This window comes from Microcaecilia unicolor, chromosome 7 (assembly GCF_901765095.1).
Source record: "Microcaecilia unicolor chromosome 7, aMicUni1.1, whole genome shotgun sequence".
In the NCBI taxonomy this organism is placed as follows: Eukaryota; Metazoa; Chordata; class Amphibia; order Gymnophiona; family Siphonopidae; genus Microcaecilia; species Microcaecilia unicolor.
Genome location: NC_044037.1, coordinates 289,981,004 through 290,000,948, shown reverse-complemented (window position 1 = coordinate 290,000,948; position 19,945 = coordinate 289,981,004). Strand labels below are relative to the sequence as shown.

Here is a 19,945-nt window from a genome sequence, read left to right as displayed (position 1 = left end):
ACTATATATGCTATATGGTACATTTGTTATTTTTCTGTGTGTGGCTCATGTACTGTTAAAACTACAGTATAAGATAACGAACTATTAATAATAAAATCATCTGGAAAATTGTCTGTGTGATTTCAATTATCCACAAATATCACAGCTTTATTTTTAGACTTAAAGGACATCTATACAAATGGCAAACCTTTTGGTTTTGCGGGAATTGCCCTGTCAAAGTATCTTAAAATTAGCAGAATATGTAGTTGGATGTGGCCATGAGAGTTGATGCTGGCTCAGAGATCATTCTGGGAATTGGGAGGAGACAGGAGGAGTTGAAGCAAGGCCATTGATCCTCTCCCCCGGGACTGGAAGAAGGCAGACATCATTTTAGGTCCAGTGCTACCTTTCTCAAAACACAGCAAGAAAGAGACAACATTGTAAGACCAGGGATCACCTCTGCGTTGTTTTTCATGAGTTGCTACTTAGGGCCCTGTTTACTAAGCTGTGCTAGTGTTTTCAGTGCATGTTAAACATTAGAGTTGGGCAACTTAGCACATGCTAATCAGTGCATGCTAAAAACGCTAGCGTGCCCATAGCACAGCTTAGTAAACAGGGCCCTTAATTTTTTTATCCTACCTTCCTATATAGAAACTGACTATAAACGCCCCTCGTCTGTCTGCCCTTTCCCATCCCCCACACTATTCTATCCACCCTGATATTTGGATTACGCATCCTATTCCATTCAGGTTTTGGCACATGCAGAAGAGCACCCTCTAATTCCAGGCTTTCATGTTTCATATGCTGTTGATGCCCTAGGCCAGTACTTCTCAATTCAGTCCATGGAGCACACTAAGAGCCATTTATTAAGTCATGGTAGCAATTCCCACATGGCAAATGTGATGCAGCCCATTCAGTTCTTGTGGGCTTCGTTGCATTTGCTGCACCAGGAATCACTACCACAGCTTAGTAAAAGGAGCCCTAAGAATACATTTTTGTTTTCCTATAGGGAAACTGGCCAGTTGGATTCAATGGACAGCTCAGTGCGATCAGAACAGGTTGTGATGTCATCAAGCATTTCCAAAGCTGCAGTGCCATTGGCTAGTGCATGTGGTCACCAGTCAACTTGCCTAGCTTCCTGGAGGGAAATATGTCTAATTTGTATAGAAATTCACATGAGCATAAGCAGTGCTTTTTTCTTGGGGAAAAAGGTGCTGGTACTCATGTAGAACCAACCTTAAGGAGTGGGATAATCAGGGCTTTTTTTTTTTTTCAGTCATAGCTCTACCTTGGAAGGTGTCTGCTTCTGAATCTGAGGGGCATAGGTTCCAGGGTTGCTGGTGCACCATTAGAAAGGGGAAAAAAAGCTGGGGTATCTTGAGTGATAAATATAATGGGGTAGATAGGACATTTTTGTAAGCCAGGAAAAAAAGGTACCTGTCAGCTGGAAAAAAAAAAAAGCGCTGACTGTAAGTAGGTCCGCTTAGGACTGCCATAATCACATATATTCCCTGTGTGGTATTTTTTGGACTCTTGTTTTGTCTTTTGTAGCTATTCATAACAGGCACAGCAGAACAATTATAGAAATGGGTGAGAACATTTTAATTTTGAACTTTTCATTTTTATAGTTTCCTTCCTGTGTGTAGGTGTTGTAATTTCCTATTTTAGGGTAATTGCTTGTCAGTTGGGACTTACTTTTTAATTTGCATGCAGTCGCAGTCTGTTAGGTAGTTAAATCATAAAGAAAGAGAGTGGATTAGTGGTAAAGGATGGGGACTCGGAACACAAGCCCAAGTTCTGCTTGAAGTGGCTTTGGGCAGGTCATCTCTCCTTTTTTCCTCTATTACTACTACTAATCATTTCTATAGCACTACTAGATGTACACATATGCCAATACTTTCTCTGTCCCTAGAGGGCTCTTAAGTTTTTGTACCTGGGGTAGTTGAGGGTTTAGTGACTTGCCCAAGCTCACAAGGAGCTGCAGTGGGAATCAAAGCCTGCTACACTAACCAGAGCCGTAGCGAGGGGAGCTGACACCCGGGGAGGGTCGCCGCTGGTCACCCCCCCCCCCCCCCACCGGAGCGCATACCTGCGGCGAGGGACGGGCTGGAGGGCCGATCCGCCCCGACTGCACGTTGCTGAGGTGTGTCAGCTCCGCGCTCTCCGCGCTGATTCACTGCTCTCTCTGTCCCGGAACAGGAAGTAACCTGTTCCAGGGCAGAGAGGGCAGTGCACCAGCGCGGAGCCAACACCCCCCAGCGGCGTGCACCTGGAGCGGACCGCCCCCCCCCCCCCCTCTTCCTACGCCACTGACACTAATCATTAGGCTACCCCTCCACTTAGACTGTATGCTCTTTGACATTGGGATTTATTGTTTTATGTAATTTGTAGTGCTAAAATAAATGTAATTCAAGATAGAAGAAATTGCTGTGGACATGGGCATGAGAGGCTTTTAAATACTTAGGAGTGTATATCCCAAATGATCTGTCTCAATTATATAAGATGAATGTTTCTAAATTGATGTCTGAGACTTGTATAAGATTGCAGATGTGTCAGGCCAATCCTCTCTCGCTTTTGGGACGGATAGCTCTATATAATATGATGATTGTTCCACGGTGGTTATATACCTTTCAAATTCTCCCATTGTATCTCCCCAACAAAGATGAGAAGCCATTGAATCGAGTGCTGCAAAAATTCCTCTGGCGGAAGAAGAGAACAAGAATACCACTGTCAACACTTCAGATACCGGTTGAATATGGGGGGGTTAGGGTTATTAAGCTTAAGACATTTAACAATCGCAAGTGGTATGAGGCACATCAATGATTGGTTTCGAGTTACACAGTACTTTTCAATTACCATGCTAGAGACCCAACTGTCTCAGGATATCCACTTTAGCTACTTGCATGCATTAGGTGGAAGAAATCTTGCCTGACCAATTTACTTCAATTCTTTGAAGGAGTAAACAAACGTGGACAAAGGGGAGCCGGTTGATATCGTGTATCTGGATTTTCAAAAGGCATTTGACAAGGTACCTCATGAAAGGCTACAGAGGAAATTGGAGGGTCATGGGTTAGGAGGAAATGTCCTATTGTGGATTAAAAACTGGCATTACTTATAGGAAAACAGAGAGTGGGATTAAATGGGCAGTATTCACAATGGAGAAGGGTAGCTAGTGGGGTTCCTCGGGTCTGTGCTAGGACCGCTGCTTTTTAATATATTTATAAATGATTTAGAGATGGGAGTAACTAGCGAGGTAATTAAATTTGCTGATGACACAAAGTTATTCAAAGTCGTTAACTCGCGACAGGATTGTGAAAAATTACAAGAGGACCTTAAGAGCCTGGGCGGCTAAATGGCAGATGACGTTTAATGTGAGCAAGTGCAAGGTGATGCATGTGGGGAAAAAAGAACCCGAATTATAGCTAAGTCATGCAAGGTTCCACGTTAGGATTTACGGACCAAGAAAGGGATCTGGGTGTCGTCGTCGTCGTCAATAATTCACTGAAACCTGCTCAGTGTGCGGCTGCGGCTAGGAAAGCGAATAGAATGTTGGGTATTATTAGGAAAGTTATGGAAAACAGGCGTGAGGATGTTATAATGCCGTTGTATCGCTCCATGGTGTGACCGCACCTTGAGTATTGTGTTCAATTCTGGTCGCCGCATCTCAAGAAAGATATAGTAGAATTGGAAAAGGTGCGTGCAGCGAAGGGCGACTAAAATGATAGCGGGGATGGGACGACTTCCCTATGAAGAAAGACTAAGGAGGACTTTTCAGCTTGGAGAAGAGACGGCTGAGTGGAGACATGATAGAGGTATATAAAATAATGAGTGGAGTGGAATAGGTGAATGTGAAGCGTCTGTTCACGCTTTCCAAAAATACTAGGACTAGGGGGCATGCGATGAAACTACAGTGTAGTAAATTTAAAACAAATCGGAGAAAAGTTTTCTTCACCCAACGCGTAATTAAACTCTGGAATTCATTGCCGGAGAACGTGGTGAAGGTGGTTAGCTTAGCAGAGTTTAAAAAGGGGTTAGACTGTTTCCTAAAGAACAAGTCCATAAACCACTACGAAATGGACTTGGGGAAAAATCCACAATTCCAGGAATAACATGTATAGAATGTTTGTACATTTGGGAAGCTCACCAGGTGCCCTTGGCCTGGATTGGCCGCTGTCGTGGACAGGATGCTGGGCTCGATGGACCCTTGGTCTTCTCCCAGTGTGTCATTACTTATGTAATAACTCCAATGCTGCGATCTACTGGCATTTTTTTCAACTGCGAGAGCAGTGTGGTGATGGATCTGCCGACTGCATCATTTCTCAGTCAGTGTCACTCCATACTTACCTATTTGTGGCAATCCAGACTTTCCACCAGGATTAATATACGGTGCTTTTCTGAGATGGAGGCGAAAGGGCCTGGTTTACTTAACGCATGTCTTAACGGAGGAGGGGCAGATAGAGACGTTTGATGAGTTGCAAAAACAATACTTGCTTTTGCCAGCAGACCTTATGTTGCCAGTCTTCCGTGGGAGTCCTTAACAGAGGATGTACAAGAGGAGTTAGCAGAAGCATTTTCATTGGGGGCACAACAGAAGGTGCCGTTGTCATTTCATCATAGACACATTAAAGACACAACCCCAGAATTAGACTTTGCAAGGTTGTTAGGGACATGGAGTGAAGAATTGGGGGTGGAGTTAACTGCAGTGCTACTTAAAGAGCATGTCATTGGCCTTCGAAAAAGCTCCATGGTGATGGCCCATTGGGAACTCCAGTATAAGTTTGTATTGCGAGCATATATTTCCCCACAACGAGCATTCCATATGGGATTGTCGCCTGATGGAGCATGTATGACATGTGGAGCGGAGGGAGCAAATCTGGGACACGTTTTGGAATTCCCAAATGTAATGGCCTTTTGGAAAAGATTATTAAAATTGGTGTCAGCTATATGGTCGGCCGGGTGGCGTGATGATCCAAAGCTGCTGTTTGGGCAACTCAGGATGGGGCCGCCGGTGCCCCCAGGGATTTTGAGACTTTGTGGTGCGAGCTATAATCATTGCAAAAAAAAACCCATCCTGTCAGGGTGGTTGTCCAAAATACAAAAACAGGAATAATCCTCTACGACGACAAACCAGAGCAAGCAAAAGTAGAGGCTGATCAAAGACGAGTCAACCCTGGTGTGGTCAAATGTTGCTTTTGATGCGACTTGAGAGACTGGAGGCAAACAACTCAACCCCCACCAGGGTCCGGAGATTCCAACATAGATGGGCTCCTTTTTGGGAAACCCTTACCCCCGCAGCAAGAGGACATTTATAGAACTTGCAGATACAGAGGAAGCATTGTTTGGTAAACTTGAGTACAGCTATTGATGTTGGGGGAAGGGGGGGAGGGGAGGTTGGAAACAGAGGTAATGCTATGTGTTTATGGAACTGGAGAGTTATTGTTTGTTTATATATGCTTAATAAAAATGATTGAAACATAATTTGGAAATACAGGAATCACAATAATTTGGAAGCTGATGTGGCTAACAGCACGGCATAAGTTATTTGGCAAGGTCTCCGGAAGAAGCCTTTGCGAAACAGGACCCCGTCGGGACCTTTGCCTACTTTATGAGATATTTTGGTGCTATATAGTGAATTGCCTGAAGATGCCTACAGACCAGGTTTCTACAGAGTTTGATCCTGTGGAACAGACAAACCCACCTATGGCGAAGTTATTCAGCTGTGCACCCTAAGCTAAGCGTTATTTTCAATTATTTCTTGATTTTTTTTAATGTTCTTTTGTTTGGTAGACATTATGACTGAATATTAAAGTCTTGATGTTTGCAGGATCTACCTAACAATTTTTTGGGGTGGTTTTTCTAGACCGATGATGATGTTTTGACCGATCACATTGTAAGGTGGCTATAGTTGATTGGAGCCCCGATATTATTGAACTTGGTCTTGATGAGGTCTTTTCCTCCTTATTTTTTAGAGCAAATTATTGTGTTAAGTGGCATCTACAAAAACCTTGGTGCCAAGAACTAAATGTAACATTTAGTTTTAATGCATAAAATTTATCTCCTTTCTTAGGCTTTAGTAATCTGCTAATACCTCCTTTCCTTGTTGATATCTCCTGACTGAAAATACCCTGTACATGCAAAACACCTCCTTGTCCCTGAAAAAAATAACTCTGCTCTAAGCTCACCTCTTGATATCTTCTCCCTGCCAAACTGACAAAAGTAGTCTTATCTTGCCTTGTGTCTCTTCTTTCAGTGATGATTTGACGCCACCTAGCAATGCAGTATGATTCTGCTACTACCAGCCCAGCATTGGTGTTCCTGGAATGGTTTTCAGAAATACTGTTTGATGGGATAGAGGCTGCAAGATATGGTGTCTTAGAGGATGCTTCTTGGTGTTGTGGCTTGTCTGGGGCGTGCGAACACGGGAGAATAGGCCTATGTAATAAGAGTGCATGTGTGTTAAACTTGATAGTTTTGGGGCACTAACACACTTGGGTATCGGTACACTGGTAGGAAAGCTGTTGCTTGTACCACATGTTAAGAGATTTGGGTTAGTATCCAAACTCAAGCTAGTATTCAGCTATATATCCTCTAATACTACAGTTCTAAATTTATCAGTCAAAACTTCATATACATCTGTAGTTGTTTCTACTCAAGCATCACTTATTACTTCAAACTAATGAGGACCTTCAGAGGTGGACTTACTTGAGAGACGTTTCTCTCATGAATGGGAAGTAGGCATTATACCCAGTTCTTCATTGGTCCAAGTTCTTAAACTTTTGTTATTTGTAGTATCTTTTATACCAAGTTTAAGAACTTGGACCAATGAAGAACTGGGTATAACGCCTACTTCCCATTTATGAGAGAAACTTCTCTCAAGGAAGTCCACCTCTGAAGGTCCTCATTAGTTTGAAGTAATAAGTGATGCTTGAGTAGAAGCAATTAAAGATGTATATGAAGTTTTGATTAAGAGATTTGTGCTAGACATCTATCATCACCCATTCTGAATGCCATTTTACTGCATAGACCTTTCCTGTGCTGGGAAGGACACTATGAATTAAATGAGAGAAACTATTTAGAATCACACAGAAGATGTTGGCAGCTAAGGACAACTTAATCTACCCAGTCTGTAGTTCTGCACGCTTGAATTTTGGCATTTTTTGGCCTTCTGAAACCTCAGCTGCAAGACAGTTCAAAGGTTGGCCAACACCATCTCAGTGATCAGTATTTTTTTCTCACATTTCCTTTGATGTTTCCCTCTCTTCAGCATCATATGGTGACCCATTGTCTTTCGGTTTCTCATTCCATAGAAAATTATGTCTTCTGGAACAGTATCAAAGCGCGGAAGATATTTGGATGTATGTATCAAATCTGCCCTCAAGCAATGTTTGTTGTGAACCCTGAGAGCCAGTGCTGGTTTCCTGACTCTTTCTCCAATACATTCTCAGTTTCTCCAGAACCGCTACTCAGTGTCAGAGGAAAACAGCACGGCTCTTATATGGTGGCACGATTCTCGTAAGGAAGTGCAAACAGCACAGATGTTTGAGCTCCATGTGACTCAAGTTCATTGAACCACAAAGTGCTGGTAGAAAACTGTTCATAGGCAGCACCACCATCAATCCTCTGGAAGGAAACTGGGGGTGGGGAGAGGATGATGGAGGCAAGTAGGATTGAAACTGAGTTGAATGGGTTTGAGGGGAGGTTGGCTAAAGAGGAAAGAAGAGTGAAGTGGAGCAGACTTCATTTTAGTACTCTGAATGTGCCTGAGTATCTGAGCTGGCTTCATCGTTTAAGAGTCCCTTCATTGAAGGACCTCCTGAATGCCTAGGGTACAAACTGCTTTGTCTGATGATGGTCTTTGTTCTCACTTTTGAAGGTCTTTTCCCAACATGACCACCCAAAAATAAGGAAGACCAGCACTCTTTCCCCACTTCAATCTACTTATGGCTTGTAAATTAGGACAGGCCATACATTAGAGCTTTACAAAGAGACTTGAGCCTCGATAAATGATTAGAAAGAGACATTTTGTGTTTGCAAAATGAATTTATTTCACTGCACGCAGCAAAGAAGTTGTTTCTGGTTCATTAGGTAAATGCCACTTGCAGAGTTAATCCATGTATCTTACAGAGTGGAAATAGATTTTGTAAGAATTAGAATGGAAATGTGACCTTTTTAAAATATAAGAAACAATTTTGCTAACACAAAGAAAACTCTAGCTCTTAGCAGATCAGTTAGTTATTTTTAATCGATACACATCGATTACTAAATCTCAGTTAATAAAGACGCTATTTCTAAACCCTGTGGCAGTACATGTGAATAGGTTTTATCAGCATGAGTGAGTTTCTACAATTGTGATTACATAGGGTGGCCCAATGGATCCCATTTTGACGATTTAACTGTGCGTCATAGCAAGAATCGAACCACCAGCCACCTCCATGGAGATCTGCACAGTTTCTGTCACTTGATCTGTCGTGGTCGCCATCCTCGGTGGAAAATTGCATGTTATCGTGTTCGTTCTGTAAGGAGTCTGATGAAAGAGAGTCTCCTGCTTCACCCTGATACGCCCCCAACCTTAACCGATAGCCATGTTGTTCATCGTCCAGTAGAAAGCTGTCATACTCCGCATACTTGGTGTTGTTACCGGCATCGGTTAAAACGATCCTCATTTTGTTCCACTTCTGTTTTGTCAGGAGATAGATGTAGTGGTTGCCGAGCCAGTGATCTGACTCAATGTTGCCAAACCCGTACTTGTAGATCGTCCACTTTGCGTTCCATGCGATCTCAGTGTTGAAGCTGTTCCTTTGAATTACCGTCCACCCGCCGCAATCATGGAAATAGCATTGCACCACCAGCTTCGGAGAGTCTTCTGGGCGGATGACGTAAAGGCCGCTTTCCGTGTGACCTAACTGATAAAGCTCTTCACAGTCCTTGGTGTAAAAGACTGGGATAAAACAAGAGATCTGGTTTCATGGTGGGTCATGTAGCCTTGTGTTTTTACAGCAGTATCAAACTTCGTTCCAAATCCAAAATTAAGGTGAGTTACTTAAAGGTGCAGCTGGTATTTCTATGTGAGGGCCACTCAATATCCGGAAAATTACCATGAAATTAGAAAGAGCACCAAAGCAGCAAAGGGGTCCTTTTACTAAGCCGCGGTAAAAAGTGGCTTGTGGGTTTTGAGCGCACGCAGAAATATTTTTCAGCGCACGTACCAAAAATGCCTTTTTTCCGAAAATGGACGTGCGGCAAAATCAAAATTTTGGATGTCTGACCTTACCACCAGCCAAAGAATCTGCGCGGTAACGATGTACCCGCGTCAGATGCCACTTGGCGCGCATCCGCAAATAAAAAATATATATTTCAGACACGCATAGCGGACGCGCGCCAAAAATGAAATTACCACAAGAGTAATTTGGTAGTCAGGCGGTAAGTTCATTTTGGCTCACGTTGGGCGCGCGTAGACACGCGACTTAGTAAAAGGGGCCCAAAGTTTGCACTGCATTTTTAGCTGTGATTCCTTAACAGATTTCTGCTTCCTCTTAGGGGGCTCCTCATTAATCTCATTTATTTTATAACTTTCAACTCCTTTTATTTCTTTCACATTTGTGTCTGTTGCAGTAGTCACTCATTCTGTTTTGAAACCTGTCTCTTCCTAAGTCACTCTTTATGAGTCGTGGAGGGGCATTTTCAGTATGACATCTAAGTCCAATTTGAGACGTTTTGCTAACCAGAAAAATGTGTAACTTTTTGGGTCGAAAATCGCTATTTTCTAGATGTTTTCATGCTCAGTGCATCTTTCTCTAGGTACCATTAAAAAAAAAAAAGTCCATGTGAAAATAATGCACAAAATCAAGCCACTGGGATGTAGGAGGAGCCAGCATTCTTGGTAAACTTGCCACACAGACATCCCAGCAGAGCTGTGGAGCACCCTAGTGGACTTCACCTAAAATCTCCCAGGTACACATCTCACTGTCGCTCTCTTTTATTGTATTGTGAGACCTCCAAAACGCACCACAACCTAGTGTACCCAACTGTACTCCACTATAATAGCCCTAATGGCTGCAGGTGTCACCTATATGTGGGTACACTAGGTTTTTGGTGGGTTTTGGAGGGCTCACAATTTCCACCATAAGTGTACTAGTTAGAGTGGGTTATGGGCCTGGGTCCCTTTCTCTACAGTCCACTGCACTGACCACTAGCCTACTCCTTGGACCAGCTTGCTGCTGTAATAGAAGTGGCCATGACATCTGAAACTCATTTAGCCTAGTATGTACTGTCACTGGCGGATTAAAGGGGTGGTGTCCCAGAAGGGATGGTGAGTCCTCCCGGACACTCAGTATGGGGGATAACATTTCCTCCTGAGTGAAGGGCTTACCCAAGAAAATCTTTCACACAACCGGTTGTCAGCTTCAGCAGCAATGTTCGTTATTTTCTCGTGCTTAATTCAGCAGTCAGCAATCTGAAGCAGAAACAAGCAAAGTGCAGCTGACAAGACAAAAGGAGAAAGATTAGAAGTAGGAGCTAGGAGGAAATTCAGGGCCCCTTTTACTAAGCCGCGTTAGGCTCTACGCACGTCCAATGTGCGCCAAAATGAACTTACCACCCGACTACCACGTGCCTCTTGCGGTAATTTCATTTTTGGCGCGTCTGCTACACACGTCTGGAAAATGTTTTTAATTTTCAAATGTGCTTAGCGGACGTGCGCAGGTCCTTACCATGCAGATTCCTTACCGCTAGGTCTATGGCTGGCGGTAAAGTCAAACACCCAAAATGGATGTGCGGCAATTTTGATTTTGCCGCACGTCCATTTTCAGCCAAAATTTAAAAAAGGTATTTTTGGTACATGCGCTGAAAAATATTTCTGCGTGCGCCCAAAACCCGCACCTACACTATCACAAGCCACTTTTTACCATGGCTTAGTAAAAGGAGCCCTTATCTTCCTAAACCTCTGCCTAGACTCCCCCCTATTAATCCCTCCAGTGGTCATCTTTTTGGGACTTAGTTGTGATTTGAAACATGTCTTAGATCCCAACTTTTACCCTAGACATTTTTACCTTGTTCCATTATCACTGAGAAACGTCCAAATTCTTGGCCTGCCCAAATCCCACCCGAAACATGCCCCAACATGCCATCTTGCAATTTAGACCAACTGCAGAGAAAAAGTCTCAAAAATGAATTTTGAGAATCGTGACACATGTTTTTGTGAAAAATACGGTCCATCTGCCACTTTTGAGACCTTTTTCTCTTTTGAAAATGAGTGTCCTAGTCTTATTTTCATGGGTTACAGTAATCAGTTTGGTACCAACATGGGGCTTTAAAAAAAAAGGGTCGGTACAACAGTGAATATTGCTTTAGATTACCCCAGTCATTTCATCCTTCAGAGACAGGAAGATAGACTGAGTACTGTACTAATAACAGTCAAAATTGAAACATCCTGCTCATTACATCCAAAAAATGTCTATCTCATCCATTTTCAAACAAGAAAAGCTTCCAGATTATCTGTTCAAAAATGGCTGTGAGATGGACTTTTATGCTTGAAACGTCCACAATGAATAGCCACTTTCAAAAATGAAACATCCAACTTTTAAACAGCAAAAATCTAGGGACAGGGATGTCTTTCTGGCATCATTTTGAAAAAGAAAAGTGGCCATACAGAAATCCATGCAGAGCAGAGGGGTAGCTTAGTGGTAGTGCAGTGCAAGGGCGTAGCCAGATGTCGCTGTGGGAAGGGACCAGAGCCTGAGGTGGGGGGGGGCACATTCTGGTCTGCCGCCTCACTGTTGACCCCCCTGCTGCTCCCCACCCGCTGCCGCAGCAAATACCTTTGCTGGTGGGGGTCCCCAGCCCCCGCAACTGAAGTGTTGTCCAGCACCGGTCTCCGGTGCCGCCCTGCTCTGTCTTCCCCTCCTCACATCCTGCACACTCCTTTTAGTGAAATAGAGCATGCTCAGTTTCACTAAAAGGAGCGTGCCGGACGTAAGGGGAAGACAGAGCAGGGCAGGCAATGTGGCAGTGCAGAAGACTAGTGCTGGACAATGCTTCAGCTGGCTGGGCCGCCGAGAGGGGGGCTGGGGGGCAAAATTCCCCGGGCCTGGGCCTCCAAGGGCGGCCTGGCGCCGGGGTCAGGCCACCGGCGCTGCAGTCCCCAGTCTCACCTGCCTGCCTCCTCGGTTCCGGGCCCCCTGCATTCAAAGCGGCAGTTGCAGATCGCTTCTCTTCTGCCCTTCCCTCCCTGTATCCCGCCCTCGCGGAAACCAGAAGTTACATCAGACGAGGGCGGGACACAGGGAAGGAAGGCCAGAAGAGACGAGATCTGCGACTGCTGCTTTGAATGAAGAGGGCCCAGAGCCGAGGAGGCAGGCAGGTGAGACCGCGGACTGCAGCGGCAGGGGGAGCGACGGGGGGGCGGCAGTGGCAGGGAGAGCGAAGGGGGGAGGCAGTAGCGGGGGGGTGGAGGCGGGGCGGCCTTGACCCGGGCCCGGCCCAGTCTCTCGGCAGCCCTGTCAGCTGGCGGGGGTTGGGGACCCCCGTCAGCAAAACCAGGGGTCTAGAGGAAATTTGGGGGGTCCAGGCCCCCATGGCCCCACACAGCTACGCCACTGGTGCAGTGGACTTTAAAGCAAGGGACCCTGGTTTGAATTCCACTTGAACTCTTTTATTTTGAAATTGTGAGCCCTCCAGGAACAGAAAAATATGTACTGTACTTGAATGTACACCACCACTTCAATATCCTTCAGGCTTCCAGATGTCTTATATATTAAAGTGCAGTAGGCATTTTTCTATCCCTGGAGGGCTCACAATTTCAAAACAAAATTGAATTAAAGTGGGATTTGTACCAGGAGCCCATGGTTTCAAGTCCACTGTACTAACCACTGGGCTGTTTCTCACACTTGCTTTCTGCTTTTGTCAGAATGCCTGTAATACCTGAGGCTGTCCTGGAGCCTGGTATTCCTTTCTAGTTTCACTTTTAGGGGAGAGGGAGGGGGACAGTAACCACCGGGGAAATTATGGAGGATCCCTGCAGTGATCAGCTGCTCTATCAAAACACATTTTTTTTAGCCTGTACGTGATTGAAACAGGTCTAACGTAGGATGTCCTAAATCTAAGACTTGGACATTTCTTCCCGTTCAGTTATTGCTGTTGGACGTCCCGCCCTCCCCAAAACATGCTTCTTACCTGCCCCCACTGCAGTGCTGGATATTTATTTTTTTTTTCTGCCTTTCCAAAATTATTATTTGGACTTTTTTGGCAGGCAGATATTTTGGGGCATTTTGAGGTATCTACGTGCTTTGAAAATGAGCAGCTTGTTATTCAGTCATCACTGTACCGTAACCCAAATATCATAGTCCTATTTCTGTTCTTCCAAACTCTGTCTAGTTCTAATTGACGAGCCTATCTTTACTGCAGGAAGCAAAACCCATTATTTAGAGGGGGGAAAAATGTTGGATAGAAACTCTCCCCCACCCCTTTTTTTCGGGATAGCCCTTGCTTAGAATCAGCAGGGTTTCAGTGCCTCTTGTCCCATCTCAGTTAAGCAGAACAGTGGCGTAGCCATGGGTGGGCCAGGGCCCACCCTATTTGGACTCTGGCCCACCCAAAATGGTACACTCTTGCTATGGCTTGTAGCGGTCTTCAAACCCCGTCAGCTGAAGATTTCCTCCTTCTCAGGCAGCCAGTGCTCTTTCAAACGGCAGCTGGCAGCACTTGCCTCGAGCTGAAACCAACACCAGCCCCTCTTCACATGCTTAGTTTTCACGCACACACAGCCTGCTGGCCGTGGCATCAACTCAAGGAGAGTGCTGCTGGCTTGTTTGGAAGAGCGCTGACTGTTTGAGCAGGAGGAAATCTCCAGCTGGCGGGGTTTGTAGATCCCCTCCTGCTCAGGTATTTAATATTGTGGGCTTGCAGGTGGAGGGAGGGATGAAGAGCAGAGCAGAGGGGGGCTAGGGACGGGGGGAGGGCATGAATTCCATGTCCACCCACCTTGGACAGGCCCACCCAAAATTGACTGTCTGGCTCAGGGGCGTATCTGTGTGGGGCCACAGGGGCCTGGGCCCCCACATATTTTGGCCTGGACCCCCCTACCGCCGCCAACCCGTCGCCGATCTTTGCTGGCGGGGGACCCCAAGCCCCGCCAGCCGAGGTCCTATCTTCCGTTGCAGCAGGCTGCAAGTTGCAAAGCTTCCTGGTCTTCTGAGTCTGACGTCCTGCACGTACAACGTGCAGGACGTCAGACTCTGAATTTGAAACTGAGTCTGACGCGCAGGACGTCAGATTCAGAAGAACAGGAAGCTTTGCAACTTGCAGCCTGCTGCAACGGAAGATAGGACCTCAGCTGGCGGGGGCTTGGGGTCCCCCACCAGCAAAGGTAAGCGACGGCAGAGGGGGAGGGTTGGCGGCGGGAGGGGGGGTGGAGAGAGTCGGTGGCGGGGGGGTCTGGCAATGGCGGCGGGGGGGGGAGGCTAAAATGTGCCCCCTCCCTCTGGCTCTGGCCCCCCTACCGCCGGAGTCCAGATACGCCTCTGGTTTGGCTACGCCCCTGCCACAGAACAGCAGCTGTTTGTGCCATTTCCACCGCTACACAGAGCACAGCACGCACAAACAATACACACTTTTGATCACGACATATATTTGACATTAGGAAAATGATTTAGGACACATCAACACAAATAACACAGAGCTACAGCCTGTAATGCCTTTTTAGCAGTTTCTTGCAGGATGTACGTTTTTCTCACAAAAATGGCCAACTCAGTATTTTTGAAACCTATTTTTTTAGACATGTTTCTATGCTGTTTATCCACAGTGCATCCAAATGTCAAGGGGGCGTGTTGGGGGCATGTTAAGGGCGGAATTTGAGCATTCCTAAGGCTTGGACGTTTTTCAGCCATAATGGAACAAACAAAAAAAATGTCCAGGTCTAAAACTAACATGTTTTGAGCTAGACCTGTTTTTAGAACGAATAAGCCACAATCAAAGTGCCCTAAATGACCAGATGACCACTGGAGGAATAAAGGAATGCTCCCCTTGCTCCCCTAGTGGTCACTGACCCCCTCTCAGCCCCCCCAAAATGTAAAAGAAACAGTACATACCAGCCTCTATGACAGCTTCAGGTGTTATAGCCAGTCCTATTATCAAGCAGGTGCCTGGAGTAGCCTAGTGGTTGGTGCAGTGCAATGCATAGAAGGGGACCCGGGCCCATTATTATTATTACTAGCCTTTGAGCCCGTAAAAATGGGCTATTATAGGAAGGGGGGGTTGAAAGGCCCCCCCCCGCGCCACCGAGTTCGCCGCTGCCCCCCCCCCCCCCCCAGAGCCGTCGCCACCCACCTTCCACCCGGCTGGGCCCCTCCGCTATTGAAACAGCGAAGGTCCGGGAACGCAGCACTGAGCTCTGCTGAGCAGCCGACGTTGGCCTTCCTTCTTCTTCTCTGCCTGTCCCGCCCTCGTGTGACGTAACGTCGTCGAGGGCGGGACACAGGCAGAGAAGAAGAAGGAAGGCCGACGGCAGCTCAGCAGAGCTCAGTGCTGCGTTCCCGGACCCTTGCTGTTTCAGTAGCGGAGCGAGGGCTTGACCGGGTGGAGGGTGGGTGGCGGTGGCGGCGACTTCGGGTGGGGGGAGCGTTAGCGACGGCGGTGTCCCTCCCTCGCAAATGCGCACTACAGACCCTCTCTGTTCCGCCCCCGTCATCACGTATTGACGCGGGGGCAGGGCAGAGAAGGTCTCTACTGCGCATTTGCGAGTGAGTACGACACTCGCCTTTTATATATATTGATTAGCATTTGTATAGCGCTACCAGACGCAAGCAGCGCTGAACACCTGATACAAAGAGACAGTCCCTGCTCAAAAGAGCTTACAATCTAAATAATACAGACAGACAAGACAGTTACGGGTGAGGGAAGTAATGGGTGAGAAGGGAGGAAAGGACAAGGGGAGGGCAATTGTGGCTAGGAGCCAAAAGCAGCAGTGAAAAGGTGGGTTTTCAGCATAGATTTGAATACAGGTATAGATGGAGCTAGACGTATAGGTCCCATAATCCACCTTAACTGTTACACTTGTGGTGGAAAGTGTGAGCTATCCAAAACCCACCAAAAACCTACAGTACCCACATATAGTTGACACCTGTAGCCATAAGGGCTATTATAGTAGTGTACAGTTGGGTACAGTAGATTTTTGTTGAGTTTTGGAGGGTTCACCATACACTATAAGGGGATAACGGTAAGATGTGTAATTTGGAGCTTTTATGTGAAGTCCACTGCAGTGCTCCCTAGGGTGCTTCACTGCTCTGCTGAGATGTTTGTGTGCCCACTCTACTAACAATGCTGGTTCCTCCTACATCCCAATGGCTTGATTTTGTGCGTTTTTCACCTGGACTTTTTTTTTTTTTTAATGGACCAAAAAGATAAACGCATCTAGCAAATAACCATTTTCAAAAGAAAAAAAAAAGATAGACGTTTTTCAGTTTTGAAAATAACTATATTCTCACTTGAATTTTGGATGTTTTAAGCAAAACGTCCAAAGTTGGACTCAGATGTCATATCAAAAATGCCTCTCTAGATGTCTAGGATGGAGGAAGAACACTCCCCCTGTTACTTGGCCTTTGATGACCTTAGTATCAGGGGTTCAGCGGTGAAGGACTTTTCCTCCTCCAAACCTCAACCAGCAAAAGGACCACCTGTGTCAACTTGGGGCACGATGCTAGGAAGGAGAGCAAGAAGCCCCTTCCAATCTCTACCCCTCTCCAACATAGGGTAAAGGCTTTTGAATCCATTGAGTTCCAACAATATAAAAAAGATTACATTGAAAATTCTCAATTCTTCATAAGAAAAAAAACATAGGGGCCCTTTTAACAAAGCGGCGGTAAGCCCAACGCGGGCTTACGGCATGCTAAATCGGAACTAGCCCAACATGGCCGCCATCGGTAGTTCTGGCTTGAACATGCACCATTTCCGGTGTGCCATAAAAAAAAATTTCTAGCACCAGGCGGTAATCGGGCATCGCCGCAGGCTGCACCGTTACCGCCAGATTACCGCAGGAGCCCTTACCGCCACCTCAGTGGGTAGCGGTAAGTGCTCCCCGCTGCATGGCCGTGCAGTAAGAGTTATGGTGCCGCATGGCCATTTTTGGAGGGGCTTTTTACCTGCTGAGGTAAAAAGGGACCTGGCATATGAGTAAAATGACCCCCCCCCCCCCACGGGCCCCTTTTTCCTGCAGCTTAGTAAAAAGACCCCATAGATAATAAAGCAAAGATTAATGTTTTCTTTCTGATATACAACCTATGAGAAGAAAGCAAGTGATAGGAAAAAGCGCAGAACCAAGCCTTGCCCTGCGAAGCGTCTACCTGTATCAGCAAGCCGTGTAACTTTGGAATTTGCAGGTTCAAATTCCCATATAGTTGAATGAGTGTGAAATAGACTCGGGTACAAGAGCTTGTTAAGGGGGTCTTTTTCTTTGTCGTGCCAGCGTTTTTAGCGTGTGTTAAAAATAGGTGTACACAGAAACTTTGAATAATAAAATGAATATTATTATAGATGATTAATATCGAGATTATTGTTTTTCCCAGAGTTCCGGGTATGACTCCTAAAGTTTTCCTCAGAAATATTTCCTCAAATTATTACTTTAAAAGGAGTGAAAACTGGGATTACTTTTTTTTTGTTACATTTGTACCCCGCTCAATGTGGCTTACATGGGGCAATGGAGGGTTAAGTGACTTGCCCAGAGTCACAAGGAGCTGCCTGTGCCTGAAGTGGGAATTGAACTCAGTTCTTCAGGACCAATGTCCACCACCCTAACCACTAGGCCACTCCTCCACTCCACTTGTGGGATTTGAATTAGAGACTTAAGTATATGTATTGTTAAATAATTTCTGGTTTTTAAAAGAGAGAGAATGTAGTCAGATGTATTATTTCTAACTAATATTGGACAATAAGTATGTTTTTAATGAAATGATTTGACTATACACCATATTGGCCTTGAAGAAGCCAACCAGAAGAGCCATATAATTGCTTTAATAAATAGATTTCTTACCTTTTCTTGCAAAAATGTCATTCAGATTGAGAATTTTAGTCACATCCTTTACCCGTTGTATGTTGGCTACATCAGCCAAAATGCCTTCAAGAGCCTTGCTGTCTTGTGTGACTGAAGTGGACACACACAGTAGGAAAAAGGTACCAGCTAACCATGCCTTCCTGGAGGACATCTTGGAAACCTGAAAGACATTGTACCTGTGTTACTGTTGGGTTGTTAATTTAGGACTACCAACTACAAAAAAAACCCCAAGGGAGAGACAAAAAAACATCCAAAATCAAAACTAGTCAATCTCGAAAAAAAAAAAAGGTATATCAGATACCTAGAGAAATGCACAATCCTGTAACACTTTGTTAGAAAGGGGAACAGAAAGGAGATCAGTAAAGGCTGACCCAACAGCCGAGCTTAAATTTCAACGAGTTCAACCGCAAAACAGCTCACTTGAAAGCTCTGTACATCATAGATACTCCCTATATTTCTAACCCTTAATTTATTTTAATATATCTGAATCTTATTTTATTTCTAAAATGTTCTTTTTAATAATGTTACACCAGGAGTGTGAAAACATTCAATAGGCGTCCGTATACACAAAAATCCCTAAATCCATTGACTAAAAAAGCTAAATCCAAAAATGTATAATAAAGAGCGTTCATACACGACACAAAAAAAGCACAAGAATATAAGGGAGCAGAAAGGAGCGAACTTATCTTCATTCAGATTTTGTCGCTATTTCACTGACTGTTCCAGACGTCCAACAGAAATCCCTGTTTCAAAATTCTTCTTCAGGGACGCCAGTGCTGCGTTAACAACGGGATTTAGGAACATTCAGTTGTAACTTGTAGTGACAAACTTACTTTAGGAGCTATAGTCCTGTGGGAGGAATTAATGGGTTTGGGATTATAGATTTTTTTTTCTGGCTTTTATACTGCAGGTTCTCCCTAGGTAGCGAAATAGCTGATCATTTATTAACTTGTGAGGATACCCTGACAGCTGTGACATGCTGTCTCTGAATATTTACTGTACATTTTTCTTATCTGAAGTATAAAATCAAATATGTGAAACCACTATAAAAATGAAAAATGTATCTGAGGTAATTAAGACAACAGTATTTGACTTGCTTTCCTTATACCTTATCTATTTCTCGTAATACAAGAAGTCTGAGAAAGGCATATGCTGCTGTAATTAAAGCATCATACGTGGAGGCAAAACAGATGCTAGGTAACATAGTAACATAGTAAATGACGGCAGAAAAAGACCTGCATGGTCCATCCAGTCTGCCCAACAAGACAAACTCATATTTGCTACTTTTTGTGTATACCCTACTTTGATTTGTACCTGTCCTCTTCAGGGCACAGACCGTATAAGTCTGCCCAGCACTATCTCCGCCTCCCAACCACCAGCCCCGCCTCCCACCACCGGCTCTGGCACAGACCGTATAAGTCGGCCCAGCACTATCCCCGCCTCCCGCCACCAGCTCTGCCACCCAATCTCGGCTAAGCTCCTTAGGATCCATTCCTTCTGAACAGGATTCCTTTATGTTTATCCCACGCGTGTTTGAATTCTGTTACCGTTTTCATTTCCACCACCTCCCGCGGGAGGGCATTCCAAGCATCCACTACTCTCTCCGTGAAAAAATACTTCCTGACATTTTTCTTGAGTCTGCCCCCCTTCAATCTCATTTCATGTCCTCTCGTTCTACCGCCTTCGCACCTCCGGAAAAGGTTCGTTTGCGGATTAATACTTTTCAAATATTTGAACGTCTGTATCACATCACCCCTGTTTCTCCTTTCTTCCAGAGTATACATGTTCAGGTCATCAAGTCTCTCCTCATACGTCTTGTAACGCAAATCCCTTACCATTCTCGTAGCTTTTCTGTGCACCGCTTCAGTTCTTTTTACATCCTTTGCAAGATGTTCCATCATATCCCCAGCTTTTGCACCTACTCTT

The 19,945-nt window shown here is 45.1% G+C and overlaps 1 protein-coding gene across 1 annotated transcript; it reads right to left on the bottom strand.

Moving 5' to 3' along the window:
• Positions 1-8,267: 8,267 nt before the first annotated feature.
• LOC115475145 (fibrinogen-like protein 1-like protein) lies at positions 8,268-18,170 on the bottom strand. Its single transcript, XM_030210885.1, has 2 exons — positions 17,999-18,170; positions 8,268-8,917 (listed from the first exon to the last, which is right to left on the bottom strand). The coding sequence occupies exons 1-2, from the start codon at positions 18,168-18,170 to the stop codon at positions 8,268-8,270; spliced, it is 822 nt and encodes a 273-aa protein (XP_030066745.1).
• Between the last annotated feature and the right edge of the window lie 1,775 nt (positions 18,171-19,945).